The following is an 18,646-nucleotide window of genomic DNA, read 5'->3' on the forward strand; positions in this document are numbered from 1 at the left end:
TTGCCAGCGGTGCATCTAGATTTCCAAGGTAGGAAAAAGTCACATTCTTGAGCTTTTTTTGAGGAATGTTTTTGAAATGGCAAAAAAAATGAGATGACATTATGTGGATCAATTTTTACATCTGGTTTTGGCAGTTAAGCATATTATTTTGTACGTTTTTGTGCAGGCAAAAGCGAGCCACTGAAGAAGGCATGTGGCGGATATTATGGCTTACAGCTGGCATATACCCCTCGGGAGCCAACAGCTGGCCGCCTCATACCATCCTGTAGCCGGGGCCCCTCTGCCTGAGCTCCACGCACCTCACGCAGCATACCTTTTGACTTCATGAAGATCCCTGACATCGGTGATGTGATGAATAAATTCGAAGTCCTTGGGATTGTGGGTGAAGGTAAGAGTTCTCATGTGATGCCACTGCAAAATTGAACAAGGTGAAGTTTATAAGTATAGTATGTGCATTTTTATTCTGCAGTAGTAACTGCTGGTCCGGTCCAGTCTTCAGCCACAGCCTTTCATGTGAGGTGGTACATTCACTAAATTTGCTGTAGGGCTTTTCAGTGAGTAATCATCATTTGATTGTTTTTATTCCATTTGCCTGCGGAACAAGACTTGATCTGCTGCTCATGACTCTACAACTCAGTGAGGTCAAGGACAATTTTCAATGTGCATTCATTAGTTAGAATTTTAACACTGAGGCTGAATTGAAGGCACTGCGACCTGAATTCAAACTTGTGTTGTTATTGTAGAAATGAAGAGGTGGACTGTGGGATTCTCTTTTATTGCTGTAAATATCCGTGGGACAGGGTGATTTGATAGTTCAGTTCCCCTGAAATGCTTTGCGTGGATTTTCTCTCTCCTCAAGCCACTCGCTTGATATAAAGTGGCAGAGGCCCTGAGGTGATGCCACCCACTTGTCCCACTTTTCACTCCCCTACTCCCACATCCTAGAAGTTTTATAATGTGTGTATAATGTGACGCTAGAAGACACAGGAACACCCTGAACGGGATTTTGAAAGCTGACGTTCTGTCCAAAGATGAGTCTTTCTGGAATGAACTCAGCACTTTTAGTCCCATATGAAACTGCAGAGTTCAAGAAGTATTTCAGTCCAGCTCTACTAACTGCCTCTGCACTCACGGCACAGTGCGCTCCGCTTGATCCAGCATCATAGATTTTTCCTTACTGATCTAGAGGTCATTCAATTTTGTTAATCATTGAAGACTTTGTGCAGCATGAAGGCTCACCCCAGCAATTGAAATACACAGGATCTGCAATTATATCCGGCTCCTTTTATTTCACGTTGTGTTATCATCTTTTGACAGTTTTTGAAACAATTTTATTCCTGTGCCAAGATTCGAGTGTAAGCTGACAAATAGCATATATTTAATTCAAAAAGTTCCATTCTTTTCATGCTGTCCAGTTTATTTGTTGTTTGTCTCTATCCTTTTCTTTCAAGTTCGCTTGAGTTTGATGCCATTTCTCTATTTTACTGCGCTATGGATTCCATGAACAAGGAAGTATTTTTAAAACAATCCAGACTAAAAGTACGATTCAATAGTTGTTTGTATAAATATTCGTTGTTAACTCAGGTAGATGATGAAGATATATATATCAATATCATACTCATACTCAATGGAATACTCAAAAATCATCATCATTGATGTACGTGCAATTTGAAGTTAATGTGTTAAAATGTACAAAACTACTTGTCAGGTATTTTATGTTTTCTTATGTCATTGGAGTCGAAAGGATTGCTTCTGTGGGGCAACAAAAGAGCTGCACATATCCGTCTTCTCTCAGTCGTAGTCTTTTAGTGTGTTAGAACAAAGGTAGATATATTAGAGCAGCCTGCTGAAGAGAGAACACGACTTCTTGCAGTGCTGATGTGTTTGTGGAGCAGTTCATCATATGCCTGCTCTGTCCAAGAATTCCTCTTGAGACCTTAGGGGATACGTGTGTGTGTGTGTGTGCGCGTGTGTGTGCGCGTGTGCATGTGTATGTGTGTGTCTGTGTGTGTGTGTGTGTGTGTGTGTGTGTGTGTGTGTGTGTGTGTGTGTGTGTGTGTGTGTGTGTGTGTGTGTGTGAGACTGCCAGGGTCGATAACATCAGAACTACAGTAGCTTGCCAGCACTTGTGTCCTACTTTCTGAGCCACCTGTCCTTTTATAGTGGAGGATGTTTTTTCCTCGATTTGTGGGAACATATGAGAAACATGAAAAAAAAATGCTTTTCATGTTATAGTAAAGTGCTGAAATAAAAAGTTTCAGTAGGCTCCAGTCTTCTTAGCATTGTTGGCCAACTCAGACTTCCTAAATCGAGCTAATGTTTATGAATGACTGTAATAGGTCATGCTGGAATGGTTATATCACAGATCAACATTTTAAAACTGAATTTATGCTGTTATTATTATCTTATGTGGGTTTGTTTGTAGCTCTGCTTGAAGGCAAACATAGCTCTGGAATACATGAATACTTTGAATATTCATGAATAGATGAGCTGTGGTGAATCTCAGTTAAACATGTGCTTTGCATCTTTTTTTAGGTGCCTATGGTGTTGTTTTGAAGTGCCGACACAAGGTAAGAGCTTACGGATTTTCATATAATCACTGGTCAAATCATCAGTTGTTTTTTCAAATCCTTATCTTATTGTGATATAGTGATATTCTATGTTTGTCTGGTTATTAACAAATACCTTAAAAAGACCAAAACCCAAAAGGAACTGGTCCTACTAGCGAATAATGTCTGTGTAGCCTAAAATAGCTTATTTCTCTATGCCAACCTCCGTTGTAGTAAAAAAAACTTACCGTTACACTCTTCATTACCATGAAGTCACGAGTCAATCCCACATACACAGTCTTGGTGCCGTGAATACCAGAGCACCAAGTATGGATTAATCCACAGCTGAAAATAGTCCCAACAAATTCACTATTTACTCCTATTTGAGTAAGTGTTTTCTAGAAGCTACAGTGCCCAGATCTTTAAGGAAACTATTTATCCTTTTAAAAAAATATATAAATATATATTCATGACCCAAATTTTAAGATTTACGACTTTAGTAAGTTGGGTCTGAGAACCACAAACCAGCTGGGGAAGATGAAGTCAGGCTGGTTGGTTGCTTTTGGGATTTGTTGACAATGACAAATATATAGACTATCTCCAGATCAGAGTGTCCTCTGTGTTTATCTAAAAAAAAAAAACAAAAAAAAAAGATAAGTTAGTTAGCTAGTTGACATAAGGTGCATGACATAAGGAAGTTTGTCTGAAGCAAGTGGTCATCATGCACCTGGTCACACCACTTTAGTGCCCCTGCAGTGGTCCTTAGAATTACTGTGATGCCTTAAGTGGCTCCCATGGACTGCCGGATAATTACTGATAGTCTTTTTGTCTCTGCTCGGGTTCATTAGTAAGAAAGAGCTGCTTTGAATTGCAACACATTTGTCAACTGAATTCTCCCACTACTGCCACTTCAATTGTTTTCATTAGTGTAAAAGAGGCTCTGATACGGTAGTTTGTCTTGAATCAATTCGTTTTAGCTGGGACCAGCAGTTCCATAGTTTGCTCTGTTGATCGGTCGGTGGTGGCCAAAATGTGGTACGGGGGTCAAGTGTTCGCGAGGTTGTGTGTTTGTTTGGATGCATGCATGTACGGGGTCGCAGCTGTTGTAGATCCGTGCTTGTTTAACATAAGGATAAGGAAACCAAAGCGTCAACAAAAAGAAACGGTATGACTGTGAAAAGCAGACGACCTCCACTGCAGTAATAGACTTGTCATCTCAGTCCATTTAAGGAAGAGGCTGTGCCAGGAATTGACAGGAATCCAGCATGAATGAGGAGACTAACTACCTCCTACTGACAGAGATTTGCATGGAAAAGACAAAACACTTTCTGAGCCTTCCTCATCAAGATCTGTGATGTTTTTCTTGTTCTACAATGCTGTGCATCTGCCTTCATTACAGTGTTTTTTGAAGCAACGGCCTTATTCAATGTATCCATTATCCAGGTTTCTAATGAGATCAAGTTATCTTAAGTGTGAGCATTGCAAAAGACAACAGCATCAGACCTGATGTTGAGCTAGCACTCAGAAGTGAGGAAAAAGAAGAAAGCCCTGCTGTAAGCCGGAATCACAGCCTATAATTACTGGGCTTTATTATTCAGACTGATTGATCCCAGAACTAGGCTGCAAATGTCTCCATTTTATACAACAGAACTCACATCATCAGACATCGGTTAGGTCCATACAACAGACAAAGGCTGTTGCTTTGTCTGCAACACTTTTTTTTCTCTTCATTTGTTTAAAAGTACATCCTCCTCACCATAACCGCAATAATAACACACTCATTCACTGTCTGAAGGTTTTATCAGAATAGCTAGCATCAAAGCCAGACAGATACATCAGCTGGTCTGGTCTGTGTTGGAGAATAAAATAATTCATATTGGTCAATATTAATCTGATTTTTTTAATGTATTGATTTTGACTCAATAATCCAGTTTTGGCTATAGGGCTCTGGTTTAAATACAGTTTAATTACACGATCAATGAGCTTCATATTCTTTACATTTCCATAGGTGCTGCAATCGATAGGACTAAAAAAAAGTGATGGTCTATTTAGTTGTAGTGGCTTTGTTTTGGAAAGTCTAGAAGAGTCCCACACATATTCATTTGACCCCTATTCAGTTAGTGGAGTGCTAAACACGACAGCAGACGGCCAGGTCAGCAGAAGTCTCTAGTGGACCTGCAGCTGTCTGCTGTTCAGAAATAACAGACTGTAGAATTAAAGTGACTAATGGGAATTGAGTATTCAACAAAGCAGTGTAATAAATGTTGGTCTTATGTCAATGTTTTTTTCGGGTTGTGTTGTCAACTTACAGTGGCCTAAAAATACATGTAGTCAATATACTTCATATTCATAATGGTTCAAACTAAATGTGCAATTCCCCTTATACACCTCACGGCCATTTTGAAAACCAGAACTAGGCTAGAGGGTACGATAAACCAGAAGTTAACAGAATGAATGAATACATGCCTCATACACTCTCTCCCTTCCTCCCTTTTCTCTGTCTTTTCTTAAATCATATAGTTATTTCTTCTTGTTAACTCTGAGACAACAATCATCTTAGGGTGATGACACTTCCACCAGTGTTGCTGGATTGCAAGATTGACTAAAGAGACACACACTAAGGTTTTGACTAGGTAAACAGTCTTGAAGTAATACCTGAATCCTCTTTGTCTGAGACCGAGACAAAACAGAGTGAAAATGAGTATTAAAACACTAGGGGGGGCTACAAACCTGGCTCTGCTAACCAGAAGTTCCCTCACGCGGGGTTGAGACTCTAAATAAAGGCAGCTAAAGCAAACTCTGCTGTCGCTAACAAGCTAGCATTGCCTCGCATTGCCAGACCATACTTCAGCACTTATCATTCTGGGATAAAGGGAAAAATTGGCTGGCTTGTTTGTATTTAATCACATTTATCTTGGGCTGGGCTAAAGGGACCTTGCAAGAAAAGATAGCAGAGGCCCAAAGATTACTTTATCCCAGCACTGTACATCCGATAAGCCAGACTACTACCTAGCATTTTCCTCGCCAATTTACGGCCTCTCGCGGACAAAATGTATGATCTTCGGCTGCGGACCACCACTCATTTATGGTTTATGGACTGCAACATTGTGATTTTCACAGAAACATAACAGCAGCAGTGTTCCCAACACTGATCACAGAATGTTACGTCTTCTGGTCTAACTCTCAAGAGAGACCTGAAAAAATGTAACTCTTTGTGGCCACGGAAGGTAAGTGTCGAACCCTGAGAGGTACATTTGGTAACGCAACACTGAGGCAGCATATGAATCCAGCGGTCCTACATTACCTTCATCCTCCTCAGCCTCGTTTTGATTTGAGATGCTGACGTAGGTGAATAAGGTGATGGGGAAGTCATTTGTCATTTGTAGTGATGCACATTGCTTTATTTTATTATCAAGCTAATTTTGGAAGGTCTTCTTAATAAGCTCATTACACTCATTATTTCTCTGGCATACAACAGAGGTACACCAATCCCCAACAAGTCTGACATTTTAATGCTCTTCTGCTGGTCCTGTGTGTTGGAAGTTCCTATATATATATATGCAGCTGTGATATCTGTTGGGAACGTCATTTTTGACGTGTGAAAACACCAGAGGATTAATTCTCTGACTGCAGATCAATATGGACCAGTGCCATCTGGAAAATATTGTATTGTTAGTGTGAATGAAGAGACATGTTTTTTCAAAGGCTAACACACAGATCTATACTGCATAATTATGTGTGCATACACACAGACGTGGGCACACACAGTCAAACACAGCTTATGCACACACATGCACACAGCAGAAGGGTTTGATGGTGTGTGACTATGGTCTGGGAAGTGAACTGGCCAGAGAAAATGGCTGTATTTTTGTAACAAGTGCTGCGGAGTCGCAGCTGCTCGTGCTTACAAAACATGCTTATTTCACCAACGACACGCCCCTCAAATTTGGTTTATACAGTACTTGTATTTAACAGGAATAATGAGATTCTAAGAACGATCTGTGGACACATTTAGAAAGGATGGAAATACAAGTGCATGTTCATCAATGTCCACATAATCTGAATCTATTTAAGGGACTGCTGGATGTGCTTACCCCTACGTATGCTTCACAATATCTGATCACAGACTTAAGAGTCAGCTGGGCTTAGTGTTACATAAGGCTGTCTCCATACCAGAATTATGAGTATTTTAAGATTACAAAAGAAAAGTGGTAAATGCCAGAAAGGTAAGAAATGCTTTAATTTAGTAATTAATATTTCCCTTCTTTTATTTTGAGGATTCCTTCGCGTACCACCAGAGAGACCTTGCGTTTACCAGTGGTATACGTACCGCAGTTTGAGAACCAGTGGGATAGAACGTTACACAAATTACACCACAGTCATTTAGACTGTTCATAATATGGTTATAAACAACCAAGTCTCTTTCCGTGTATTGCATTTGTCTGATGATTTAGACGTCCCGAATCTCGCTATTGCCCTCCCGTTCTTCTTCACCCCCATATGTTTGTTTAATTCCAGTTTCTCGCAAGCCGCATGACAGAGACGTCATCAACAAGCCCATTTGCTTCCTGTGAATTCCCACACTTTGAGCTCAGTTGGAGATTACACAGACTTTGCACTGGGGAGCTGGCAGGGTTAAGTCCGCTTGATGTCCAATCCAACTGATTCGGATATTTCCATTCATTCATACAGCTCTGCTAGTGACAGGCATTCATGAGTATTGAACGTTAAAAAGTGTGTATTGACATCTCTTCATGCAGGCAGTTGATCCTAAATAGGTTTGTGTTCGTGCTTAACAACAATTTACTCTAGAAGCCAGAACTGAGCATATACCCCCAAGTAGGCAGAGTTTAATAAGTGACAGAATACAGACTAAATGTAAAAATGAAGCTGATACAAAACATGATGCTTGATGTTGCAGCCGTGCAAAGGGACACACTTTTCATGTTTTGCCGGCTAATTAATGTTTTCAAGTTTCCTGCTTCACTTAGCACTTTTGTGCTATCTCGTCACATTTTGCCACATCTAATGATAAAGAGAGCACCCAGAATAAAAATACAACATGCTGCTGTGTCAAGAGTGTTGAGCACACTGGGACACATAGAAGTTCTTGTGTTGTAGTTCTTGCTCATCTTTTATTCATTTCTTGTCCATGTAGGCTAAATGGGTCACCAAAAGAACATGTTTGGGTTGACTAATTCTACCCACTGTGTAATGGACATACAGTGTTTTATTGTGGAGTGATGAGAGAAAGGGGAAACTAGATTCAAGGAGGCTGCAGCTATGTGTGCACCTTTTGCCAGCTGAGCCACAAGGACACTCCAGGTCCTTTTCGCCCGTCTGTTTGCTGTATGCTTGATAAAACCCTATGAATTATGGTAATTTGTTGTAAGCCAATTTACTGCAAGAGGCTTTTGTCACTAATCTTCATCATACTAGTGGAGCCCCAGTGAGGATATTGGCTGTTTTTAAAATATGAAGTTCAAGCTAAGTCATTTCACAATAACTACTGGATAGATTGCCATGAAATTTGGTACACACATCCATGTCCCACTTTGTGATGAATCAAAATCACTTTGCTTGTTCACTGACTGTCTATATAGCCTTAGCTTCAGTTAAGATTTTCAGTTTTTCCACTTGGTTTTCAACCAAATAACTCCAAACTGATGACATTCCCATCAGCTTTACCTGTTCATTGTGCTTAGTCCTAAATAACACATTTTAATATGGTAACAAGCTAAACTAACATTATGCATGGTAAACATCAGCATGTTTGCATTGCTGCTAGCATGGTTGTAGACTCTTAGTCTTTCTGAACGGGATGGTATGGATTGCTAGACCAAAAAAGATATTGCGATAACTCCTGAGGACAAAATATGTAATATGAACTGTGGACGTGAGATGAAATGGTGAGAATATGGCTAATTTCCTAATTTTTTTTGAACTGCTAGCACTATTGTTGTAAAATGACTTGTTTGCTTCATGAACTCTTCTTCTCATCAGTTATGAATATAATTGGTCATAATGGCATTTTTTTCACCAAATAGAAACATACAAAACACTTTTTGCCTGTGTTGACGAAACTGGGAATATCAGCACTGATAGTGAAACCCCCCTTTTTACTTGCTCCAGTTTGCCCTTGAGTTCATTGACATGTTAACTCAAGGTAGATTGCAGCTAACCTACATATGGCTCTTAATGTTTGCACACTACAACTGTAAATTTCTGCACATGTTCTTCACATGTTGTAGTACATGGTGTCAGGGGTGGCTCATAGGACAGGAGTTTATATTGTGTTTCAACAGACTGGGCTGTTCTGTGTCACAAAGCAAGGAAATTAGCTGTATTTATCCAAACACATTGATGCAATTGGACTTTATTATCCTTTATTATTTTTCAAAACAAATTTACCTATTTGCTCAATACAGTAGCAAAGTATGTAGCATTTACTGAAGAGAAAATGAAAAACAATGAAAGTGTGTGAGGTGTCTTTGAACATGTTGCAGACTCTCTGTTTATCACTAGTTTCACTGGTAGACCCACCCAGCTCTAGACCTGTGGATTTACAAATGAAACACTTTGAGTCTAAGCTGAAACTTACCTCTGAAGTTAGTCAAATACAAAGGCTTTCTCTCTAGCAGCTAATCTAAATCCTGGATAAGGCTGGTTTATGGCCATTGGCAGTCCTTTAGCATGCGTCAGTATGAGAATTGTTGTGAGTGGGGTAAACATAGCCGTGGTGAGTATTTATTTAAGCGTGGAACACCTCTCAGGAATGCACACTGCACATGGCATCACCCTGAATGTGCTTATCATCCCATGAACTGGTTTATCTAGCCAGCTGCTTGCAGTGGCTTTACAAACATTAGAGGGGTATCGTTCTTCTGATCTAACGCTACGCATTGAACCCATTTCAGACAATGTTGAACAACTTCTTTAAGCATCAGTGCTCTTGAACATATCCACCATAAAAAAAGATCATGCTACTGTTACAACACAAATTAAGCTAGAAATGTAACACATGGGGCAGGCTGCATTAGGTCAATAGACAGTTTTCTGTTGCTCTGTCTCTGTCATTTAACATGGATTTGCTATTTGCTAATTTTGTTTTACTGATTTGACAGTTCAAAGTCAGAGAGAGGCAGCTATTTTGGTGATTAACTCTCTAAATACAAGACAGAGAGCAGAAGTGCAAATCTGCTAAAAAAAAATGTACATGTGTGCACTTTCCATCAGTTAATTAGTAGCAGAGGCACTGGGGTACCATGCTAGCCGGCACATAAATAATCTGAGACATAATGAGAGGAAGGTATACACATCAGTGTGTGTAGGATGGTGTTTGGCACCAACAGGAAATTAAATACAGTTTGATATCATTCTAAAAAATACCACTGCCTGGATTGTTCATACTGCTTCACCATTGGCTGAATGTTCACTAAGAAAGGCTCTGTGTTGGCATCTGTCTTTAGCCCTCAGGGCTTCTGTGGACCTAAACCAAGCTAGGAAAATACAGCCCCATGCCATACTAGAGCTGCCAGGAAGCCTTCACCATAAGAAACAAGCATGTAGTCTTCTTTTGGCATGTGCCACATATGTTCTTACTCCCTTGCTAATAATAGGATGACTCATGTGATCCTGTGATGCTTTCTGCTGCGCAGGAGAACTCTTGCTCTGTTTGTTGTTCTCAACTCACAAAATCGTTTGTTTACATTTAATAATGGGCTTGATTATGCGATACAAGCTGTCCAGTTTAAATTATTCCCTGCAAAGTTGTCTACAGACTGCAATTAATAGACCTGACCTATTATATAAGGGAAACAGATTTACTTGTTTACATAGCTGTCTGTTTCTTCTCACATGTCAACTGATGCATGGACATCTCTGTCAAGAGGTATCTTTATCTACAATCAACTCGAGCTGACGTCTTTCTCTTAGGTTTTCCTGCCAACATCACATTAGCCTCTATTCTAAGAACATTAGGATCAGCAGCAGTCCTCCCCCTTCTGTTCCAATCAGCTTAACTTGTGCCTTGTATTACAGTAAATGTCGCATTGCCTCAGTTTTCGCAAACACAATTTCAATGTACAAAACTCACTAATTCACTTCATACTTAGCTTTGAAGACAAAATGCTATGCACATATAAAGTTCTGAACCCTAAATCCTGTGATTTTTTTTGCAAGAGTCCCCTCATATTAGTTGCCACAGAGTAAAAACACAAATTCATCATCATCATTTTTTTGTACAATATGTAGGATTTGCTGCAAAATATCCCAGGGAATCCTAACTGAATCGATCTGCTCTATAATCAAATTGTCTTTATGTAGCCGTCATCACATACTAATATGATTTGAAGGGGAAAAAAGTCATCCTTTCATGTTGTCCTGGAGACATATCAATCACTACTCGTGACTTTGCTTTTGTGTGGGCAGATAACTTTTCAATGATGCTGACTACTTCAAGGACTACCTTTACACTTGTCTGACTCTGGCTGATGTCCAATCATTACATAGCCAGACCACCTCTGCAGCCAGGGCCGGGACTTTTATCATGAAGAAGATTAATTATATTAATCTCCTTTGATTGATGAAAATCTATTACACGTAATTAAATACTTAAAATTTTCCAAACTGAATTATTTTAGAGTATGGCTGAGGAGACAGAGCCCTGATGCTGTCTCTGTGGTAAGAGTGGTTAGGGTTAGCTTAGTACAAAATTATGGAAATATGGGGTACAGCTAGTTTGGCTCTGTGCAAATGTTACAAAATCCACCTACCAGCACCCCTAAAACTAAATTAAATTAATTAACATCTTGTCTGTATGTAGTAGTGTGCGCTGGACTATTCATTTAGACCATTACAGGAATGGTCTTCGTTGTCCAGTTCCCCTAGAAAACAGGCAATGGACAACAAATACACACAAGTTTTGAGATAGTGTTTGTATAGACACTTGACAACATGGAGACCATCTCACTGCCTCTGAAGGTGAGATAATGAGTCAGCACAGAGCACTGGAGACTCAAGAAGACTCCCCACACCTGGGCTTCATCAACACAAGCAGTGCCCCACACACCTGACTGCAGAGAGTAGATTCACCCACCACTCCCACTGAGCCAAGAGATTGAGAGTACACTGTGTACACCATGTACTTACTTGTGTAGTGCATACATTTTGGACAGTGTAGTGTTGTTTCAAATCGCACACAGCCATTATGCCCCTACTGGGTCGCTTCTTCTTTGGCGTCTTTTTATGGTACATTACAAACGGGTGAGGCATTATTGTCACTTAGTATATATATATACTGGCTTGTTTTCTCTATATCCAACTAATGTATAGTGGAACTTAGTGAATAAAACACTGCCGTTTTTGAAAATACGTTAGTTGACCCGTAGCTTCTGTCACCTAGTAAAGATGGGCAACGTTAAGGGTGAGTAGTGTCCTTTGTTCCACACTCCACCTTTTGGCCATTAAGAGTACACTATCCAGGTATACTCGTAATGTACTGCAATGTACCGTACTTTGTCAGTGTGACCGCATGTTGCACTCGAGATAGTGAGATAGCTTAAAGTAAAGGCCTCTTAACTATTGTAGTGGAGGTAAATAAAGGCTATTTGAGGAAATACACTAAGGTAACTGGCAGCTAGCAATAGCATATTTACTGTACATATTTTATTATTAATAGATATATAGCTCTGTATATATAAACACGCTTTAGAAAAACACATACAGATTCATTCTGAGCAGACACCGTGGCTATTATCTATATAATATATTTATATACATTAACCGCAATAACATTCTGATCCCGATGCTGTGCGGGAATATGAAGCTGGTGTATAATGTAGCATAGCTGTCATTTCCTACTCTGTGAGATGTATTGTAAAACTGGTCATATATTTGTTAAAATACAGGGGCCAGGAAGTCACAAGCAACAGATGCCAACAACACAACACAACACAACACAACACAACACAACACAACACAACACAACACAACACAACACAACACAACACATGCCCACTTCCATTGTAGACAAGAAGTTAAAAGACAAATCAACAGAGTCTTCCTTATTGCTGAAACGTATTGTTTTGTATTTTTACTACATGTTAATTAGGAGAGTAGATATGTCTTAAATTAAGGTGTGTCTACAAGTGAAACACAATGTGCTCAAAAAGTTCACCTCACAAATGGCACTTCAAAATGTCTCCTTCAATTCTGCTCTGTGTGCTTAAGGGATGGTTTACTCTTTAATGCTGTGTCACTTTCCCCACTGAGGAGAAATCTATTATCTGCCGGGAATTATTCCTTAATGTTTGCATTGCTTTTGCCTGTGACTCTGAGTTGATACGTGGAAAAAGTGTGTCATTAGTGTATTGACCAGATCTATTAAGCCCATGACTGTTGAGTCACCGCCGCTCTACAGTCATCTGTTGTTTGTCCTGCCTTGATCAGAAACGGTCCTTTTTTTTCAATTTCATTTCATTTCATTTTATTTTAGCATTGCTTCAGAGTCATGTTTTAGGTTGCGTAACCGATGGTGCTTTTACTATAGATAATTGAATTGATGCGGTCGGCTTAAATTTTATTCCACCTAAAAAGGCTGAGTGGCTGTCAGTAACATCTAGATTTATTTAGTGGAGGGAAGGAAAAAAAAGTCTCTCCGCCCCCTTTGAAGGGAGCGGTTATTTTTGCACCCAGTGAACAGAAACTGGGACAGCAGAGGAAAAAAGGACTTTCACATCTAGCATTAAATGGGTCACCTTGAGCGGAGCACTTGTCTGTGTGTTCCTATCAGGAGCCACAGAGAGATTGTAGAAGGGACGCATGTTTCCTGTCTGAATGTTAAAGTCATCATTGTCCCCTGGTAGATGGCTATTTTAAGTCTCATTCTGAAGCATTGTAGAGCACAGACTGTCAGGCCCAGCCCACTTGTTGATGTGATTGGAGTATCACATCCTGGATGTGGTCTTTTTCTGAAGTGTGTTCTTTTACAATGGACATTAAGAGCTGCATATTTCAGTCTTTTGCGCTGTTCTTTGCTGTCGTCTGCTGGGGAAGTAGCATTGGAGCTGGCGACGCCAACAGACTCAATAATCTGATTAAGAAAGCTGCCTCCAGTTGGCTGCAAACCAGACACTTTTGGAGTTGTGGTGGAGAGGAGGACACTGCAATAACTCTTTATAACAGCTCACCCCTGTCCAGCAGATAAATATCACCCTCACCTATAGTTTCTGTCTTAACCACTCTGTCTTGCTCATTCAATGACCATGCACATGGGGATTTTACACCTATTTATACTCCTAATCTACCTCCTTAATTGTCTGTTAGTACTGTTAGTTTAGTATAACAGTATAGTATATATATATATATATATATATATATATATATATATATATATATGTAACTGAAAATAACCCTACAAGATGGATGTTCAATGAAATGATGTTAACATGCATGGATGAAGAAATGCATTGCTTTTGGCTTTGTAGGCAACAGATGGCTTACTGCAGTAGGCCAGTTGTTCTTTCCTATTCTCTTTGTGCATTATGATGTGACTCTTCATAATATGAACTAAAATGTTCATATTATTAAGAACATTTTAGTTTAGTTTGTAATACCTACCCATATGGAGTAAGAAATTTAGGGAGAATTGCACAAAAAATACTAATCTCTACATTAATATGCGTGTTATTAGAAAACAGTCTGCAGGGTCAGTAGCACTAGTTTTGCCACGGCAACATGCTTTCTCCGCTCAGAGTTTAAGACCATCCCAGGGGCAGTCGGTGGCCGAGTGGTTAGAGCAGTCATCCCATGTAAAGAGGCTGAAGGTCCTCGAGGCAGCAGCCGCGGGTTTGATTCCAAACTGCGACCCTTTGCTGCATGTCTCCCCCTCTCTCTCACCCCATTTCCTGTCCGTCCTATCTAATCAAAGGCTTGAAAACTGCCAAAAAAGAATCCATCCCAATATTAAAGTCCGAGAGCTCTGTCTCTCCAGTGACTTCTTCTCTTCTTCTCGTAGGTTGTAGACGAAAAGTTCTGCACAAAAAAATCACACGATATCTTAGAAAATGGCGACAGCCCAGAAGTGGACCACGACGAATGCTCTTGTGGTGGATTAGGTCTAGGCACCAAAACTACCATTATGTGACCGTCTTTAGTCTACAAAAGGTGACATTTAAGGTTAGGTATGAAAACCAGTTGGTTAGGATTAGAAAAAAGGTGAAAGTCCTATGTTTTGGGACCCATCCACCACCCTAGCCTGCCTCCTTGAGCAGAGATTTGCTGTCTTATACTCCAGTCTGTGCTTTTAATTAACAATATATAAATAATTGGTAAACGCACAAAGTACGGCACACTACTTTTCGTTGTTATATTTACGAACAATGCATGAGAACAGCCTGTACTATCACATTGAACATCACCATTACCTGAAGTGCTGCTGGAGGATGCTCAGTGGGCCAGAGGAGAGAACTCTGTCATTACAGGGACTTCTGTGTATCTATCAAGAAATATACAGAGTAAAGTTTGAGTTGCAGCGAAAATAATTTTGCAGTCCTTTTTTTGTGTTTTGTTTAAAGTAATTTCCCTGCTACCAACTGAACTCTTTGTTGACTTTGCACTCTAAGCGTTCATTATCCCAGAGATCCACCAGGCTGCTATTAACACGTTTCACAGCCAGGCAGTTCATGTTTGATCTCCGTGTTTGGACAGTGTAAATAGAGACATGACATGGGATCTGGGCATTATTTATTTGATCATGTTATGCCCTGTGCCGAAGCAAGACTTTGACACAAAGTGCTGCCTTTAATGCTGGGTTCAGTGTTGTAGTTTGCTACAGAACTTTGGCAGCATGTACTTCAGACCGGATGAAAGACATGACAACATGATGCACGAAGGAATGTTACACAGCGCGGGCATGACTGCATCCTCTTCTGACTAATTGTGCCTTGGAAGCACATGAGATTATGAAATTAATGAATAATTAGTAATTATTCAATGGTATTTTATCATCTCCAGTGGGTGATATTTACATAATTATAAAACTGAGTCCGTCAGTGTCAGTGTCTCAGCTGAATTGTGAGAAATCTTACAGTAACGTAATAGTAATTTAACATTCTTACCCCTGTACTAGATCTAGATACTGTACCTTAGGACTTTAGGAGGTATCGCATTGTTGGTCTTGTTTGACCCAAGTGCTTAATCTGGCCTATATTTGGTCGTGGGAGGACAGCATGTTCAGAGTAAATAATAATTTACATAGCTTGGTTTCTCTCCCACACAAATGAGCTTCAGAGTCCATCGCCGCATGGGAATTCCTAAAGAGCTTAAAAATAAAATCTCACACAAAAAGGTTCAGAGCAGCTGGTGTACTGCACCGATCCCTCCAACATGAACATACACACATTACAAACTGCAAAACTTAATTGTCTGTGGCTGTTTACAACTGAAAGATTAAAGCGACCACAAATGCAGTATTAATTAGAGGTGCACAGATCCCATACCCGGATCGGATATCGGCTCCGCTATTGATTAGCTGGATCGGATATCGGATGAATGAGGCAGATCCAGTCATTTCTTTTTTTATTAATATCATACGTAGCATTACAGTTACAGCGATCTAGTCACTTCAATTCTATGCTTGCAACACTTGTTAGGGTTTTATATTACATTTTAATATCTGTTTGCAGTGCACTTTACATGGAAGTGTATTTATTTTTGCTGCTAATGCACACTTTGTTATTTGTTAATAAATAATATTAAGTACATTTATTTCTGTGTTAATTTGTTACCTTTTTTTAACAAGGCTAATAGTCTGATGCCCCCACTCACGACAAGGTATACGCTTCATCCATTCAACAGGATACGCTCAGCCCAGGTATCGGTATCGGATTGCATCGTAAAAAAAACTGGATCGGTGCATCTCTTATTGGGCTCATACTGTATGTTTTCAGGATCTCTAATCCTATAATAACCTGGACTGACTTAAATTATTGATGTGATGTGTTGTGAATTGGAGCAAAGGATTTTAAGCTGGGTCTCTGAAATTTGGAAGTGAATCGTTGGGTAGTGTGGGTGGTTTGGAGATTAAAGAATGATAGACTTTTGATCGATTGAAACCTTGAAACCCTATTTAAACAGGGAAGGCCATTGAGAGCCAGCTCTGATTCCAGTACAAGCACACGAAAGCTACAGCATACAGTACATCAACAAATTATACAACAAAAAGACCAAGGACATCTACATAAGAGACAACAACAATTCAAAGAAAACACACAAATGTACAATGCTATGTCAGACAGAAATGTTTTAAATTGATTAAAAGGGATGGGCTTGTCTAATTTAATAAGCTTCTTCAGACTGTTCCACTTGTGCGGGGCATCGTATTGAAGAGCCACTTTCCCAATCACAGTGTTAGGATCAATGATCGTCAAGGATAGTCTTAGGACCTGGTGCAATGTGAATATGATTTGTAGTTAAGAAGACATGTAAGATACCCAGGTAGTTTTCCAAAAAATGCTGCAGCTACATATTTAATGTTCGGACTTGAGAGGTCTTCTCATCTAACGTGCTTAACTGCAGTAATTCAGCATTTCTTTGCGGTTGGGAGGCATGTTCATGTGTTTCAGGTGGGAAACAGAGTCAGCATGTCTCAGGAGTCACAGGACTCTGTTACTGATGGCTGCAGGTTCCTTACCTTAATGACTATATTTATACTTTAAAATTCAATTCCCACCAACGTCCAAGTGGAAAGCTTCAAGATATACTAATCACCCATAATAAACACAACAGGAAATGTATCACACGTCTTTTTTTACCTGCACATGACTGACTCTGGTACATCTAATACAACCTTAGCTGAATTTGCATTCAGTATGTGAAATTGCTATCAGGAACTTGACAACTGCCATATGGAGGCCAATGCGGTGACTGCCCACAAGTCATAATAACTGTGCTATACGGTTCTTATACATTTTTAATTAACATATTTGTATATGTGTGGTGGCTCTGATCATTGTTCGCTCTCAAATATGGCTTATCATATGCACATATAGTTAAATTCTTTGATGCACATAATACTGTCGGAACAATGTATTATTTTGGCGAGGACTACCTCCATGCAAACCTGCAGGCTCTGGCACCAGAATGCCTACTTACATAAGTAACGAGTTAAATAGAGTACAGTAGATGTAATTATAGCCTACCATTTTCAGGACTTCTGATCTTGGTTAGTTGAAATGAACTGTAGGTTGATTTCGTCTGTTAGTGAACACCATTTAGATATAACAGGTTATTAACTGTATCTCCCTTCACCCACAGCACAGTGATGCTCATGGAGCTGACCCTGCTGTGAGTCATCTTATATTGCTCGGCGCTGGGAGAAGGGCTCACTGTTCAATGTGATCCATGTTGGAGCGGTGTGATGCTGCCTTTGGCTTTCTGAGGAGGGGGGGAAACTGGAGCACAGCTCTGAGCCATAGGCAGAAATACCAGACCTAACTAGGACATGTCGAGAAACGGGGCTAGTGGTGGGGCGTCTCTCACAGAGAACTTCTTGGAGGGACGATGAGAAGTGTCTCAATGGTGATTAGTTATGAACTTCTTTGTTTGCTCCAGGTGCCGTCGAGTATTTCATGTCACTCATGCTCGAGCTTCACACCTTTGCAGGTGATAGCTAAGAAAAGTGACACCCAATTTTTTTATGCTTGCAACCACTTAATTTGAAGCAAAGTGCACTTGTGTCACTTTCATCTTCGATTCATTACTTTCTCAATTAATCAGTCTATAAAACATCAAAAAATACTGTTAAATGTCCATACCAGTTTTACAGACTCTAAGGTGACATCTTCAAATGTCTTGTTTTGTACAGCCAACAGTCTAAAATCCAGTTTTCAGTTTGGGTCTAAGTACATTCTCACTCTTCAAACTTGTAACCATCAAATTTTTGCGCATTTTTGCTTGAAAAAGACCTTTACTGTTGACTAATAGATTATCAAAGTAGTTGCAGGTTCAATTTCTGTCTATCAACAAATCTATTAAATCGCTTAGCGACCATTCCTTACAGCTCTACATCAGATTGGTTTATTCAGATTTTTTAAAGC

The 18,646-nt window shown here is 39.8% G+C and overlaps 1 protein-coding gene across 1 annotated transcript in view; it reads left to right on the forward strand.

Moving 5' to 3' along the window:
• The first annotated feature begins 265 nt into the window (after window positions 1-265).
• LOC310945176 (cyclin-dependent kinase-like 5) overlaps window positions 266-18,646 on the forward strand; it is a 33,286-nt gene continuing 14,905 nt past the window's right edge. Inside the window, exons 1-2 of the mRNA XM_083911195.1 lie at window positions 266-388; window positions 2,536-2,570. Coding sequence (XP_083767321.1) covers window positions 325-388; window positions 2,536-2,570 — 99 coding nt within the window. The 5' untranslated portion in view covers window positions 266-324. The remainder of the gene's footprint in view (window positions 389-2,535; window positions 2,571-18,646) is intronic.

The sequence above is a fragment of the Echiichthys vipera genome, assembly GCF_963691815.1.
Source record: "Echiichthys vipera genome assembly, chromosome: 3".
Lineage (NCBI taxonomy): Eukaryota > Metazoa > Chordata > Actinopteri > Perciformes > Trachinidae > Echiichthys > Echiichthys vipera.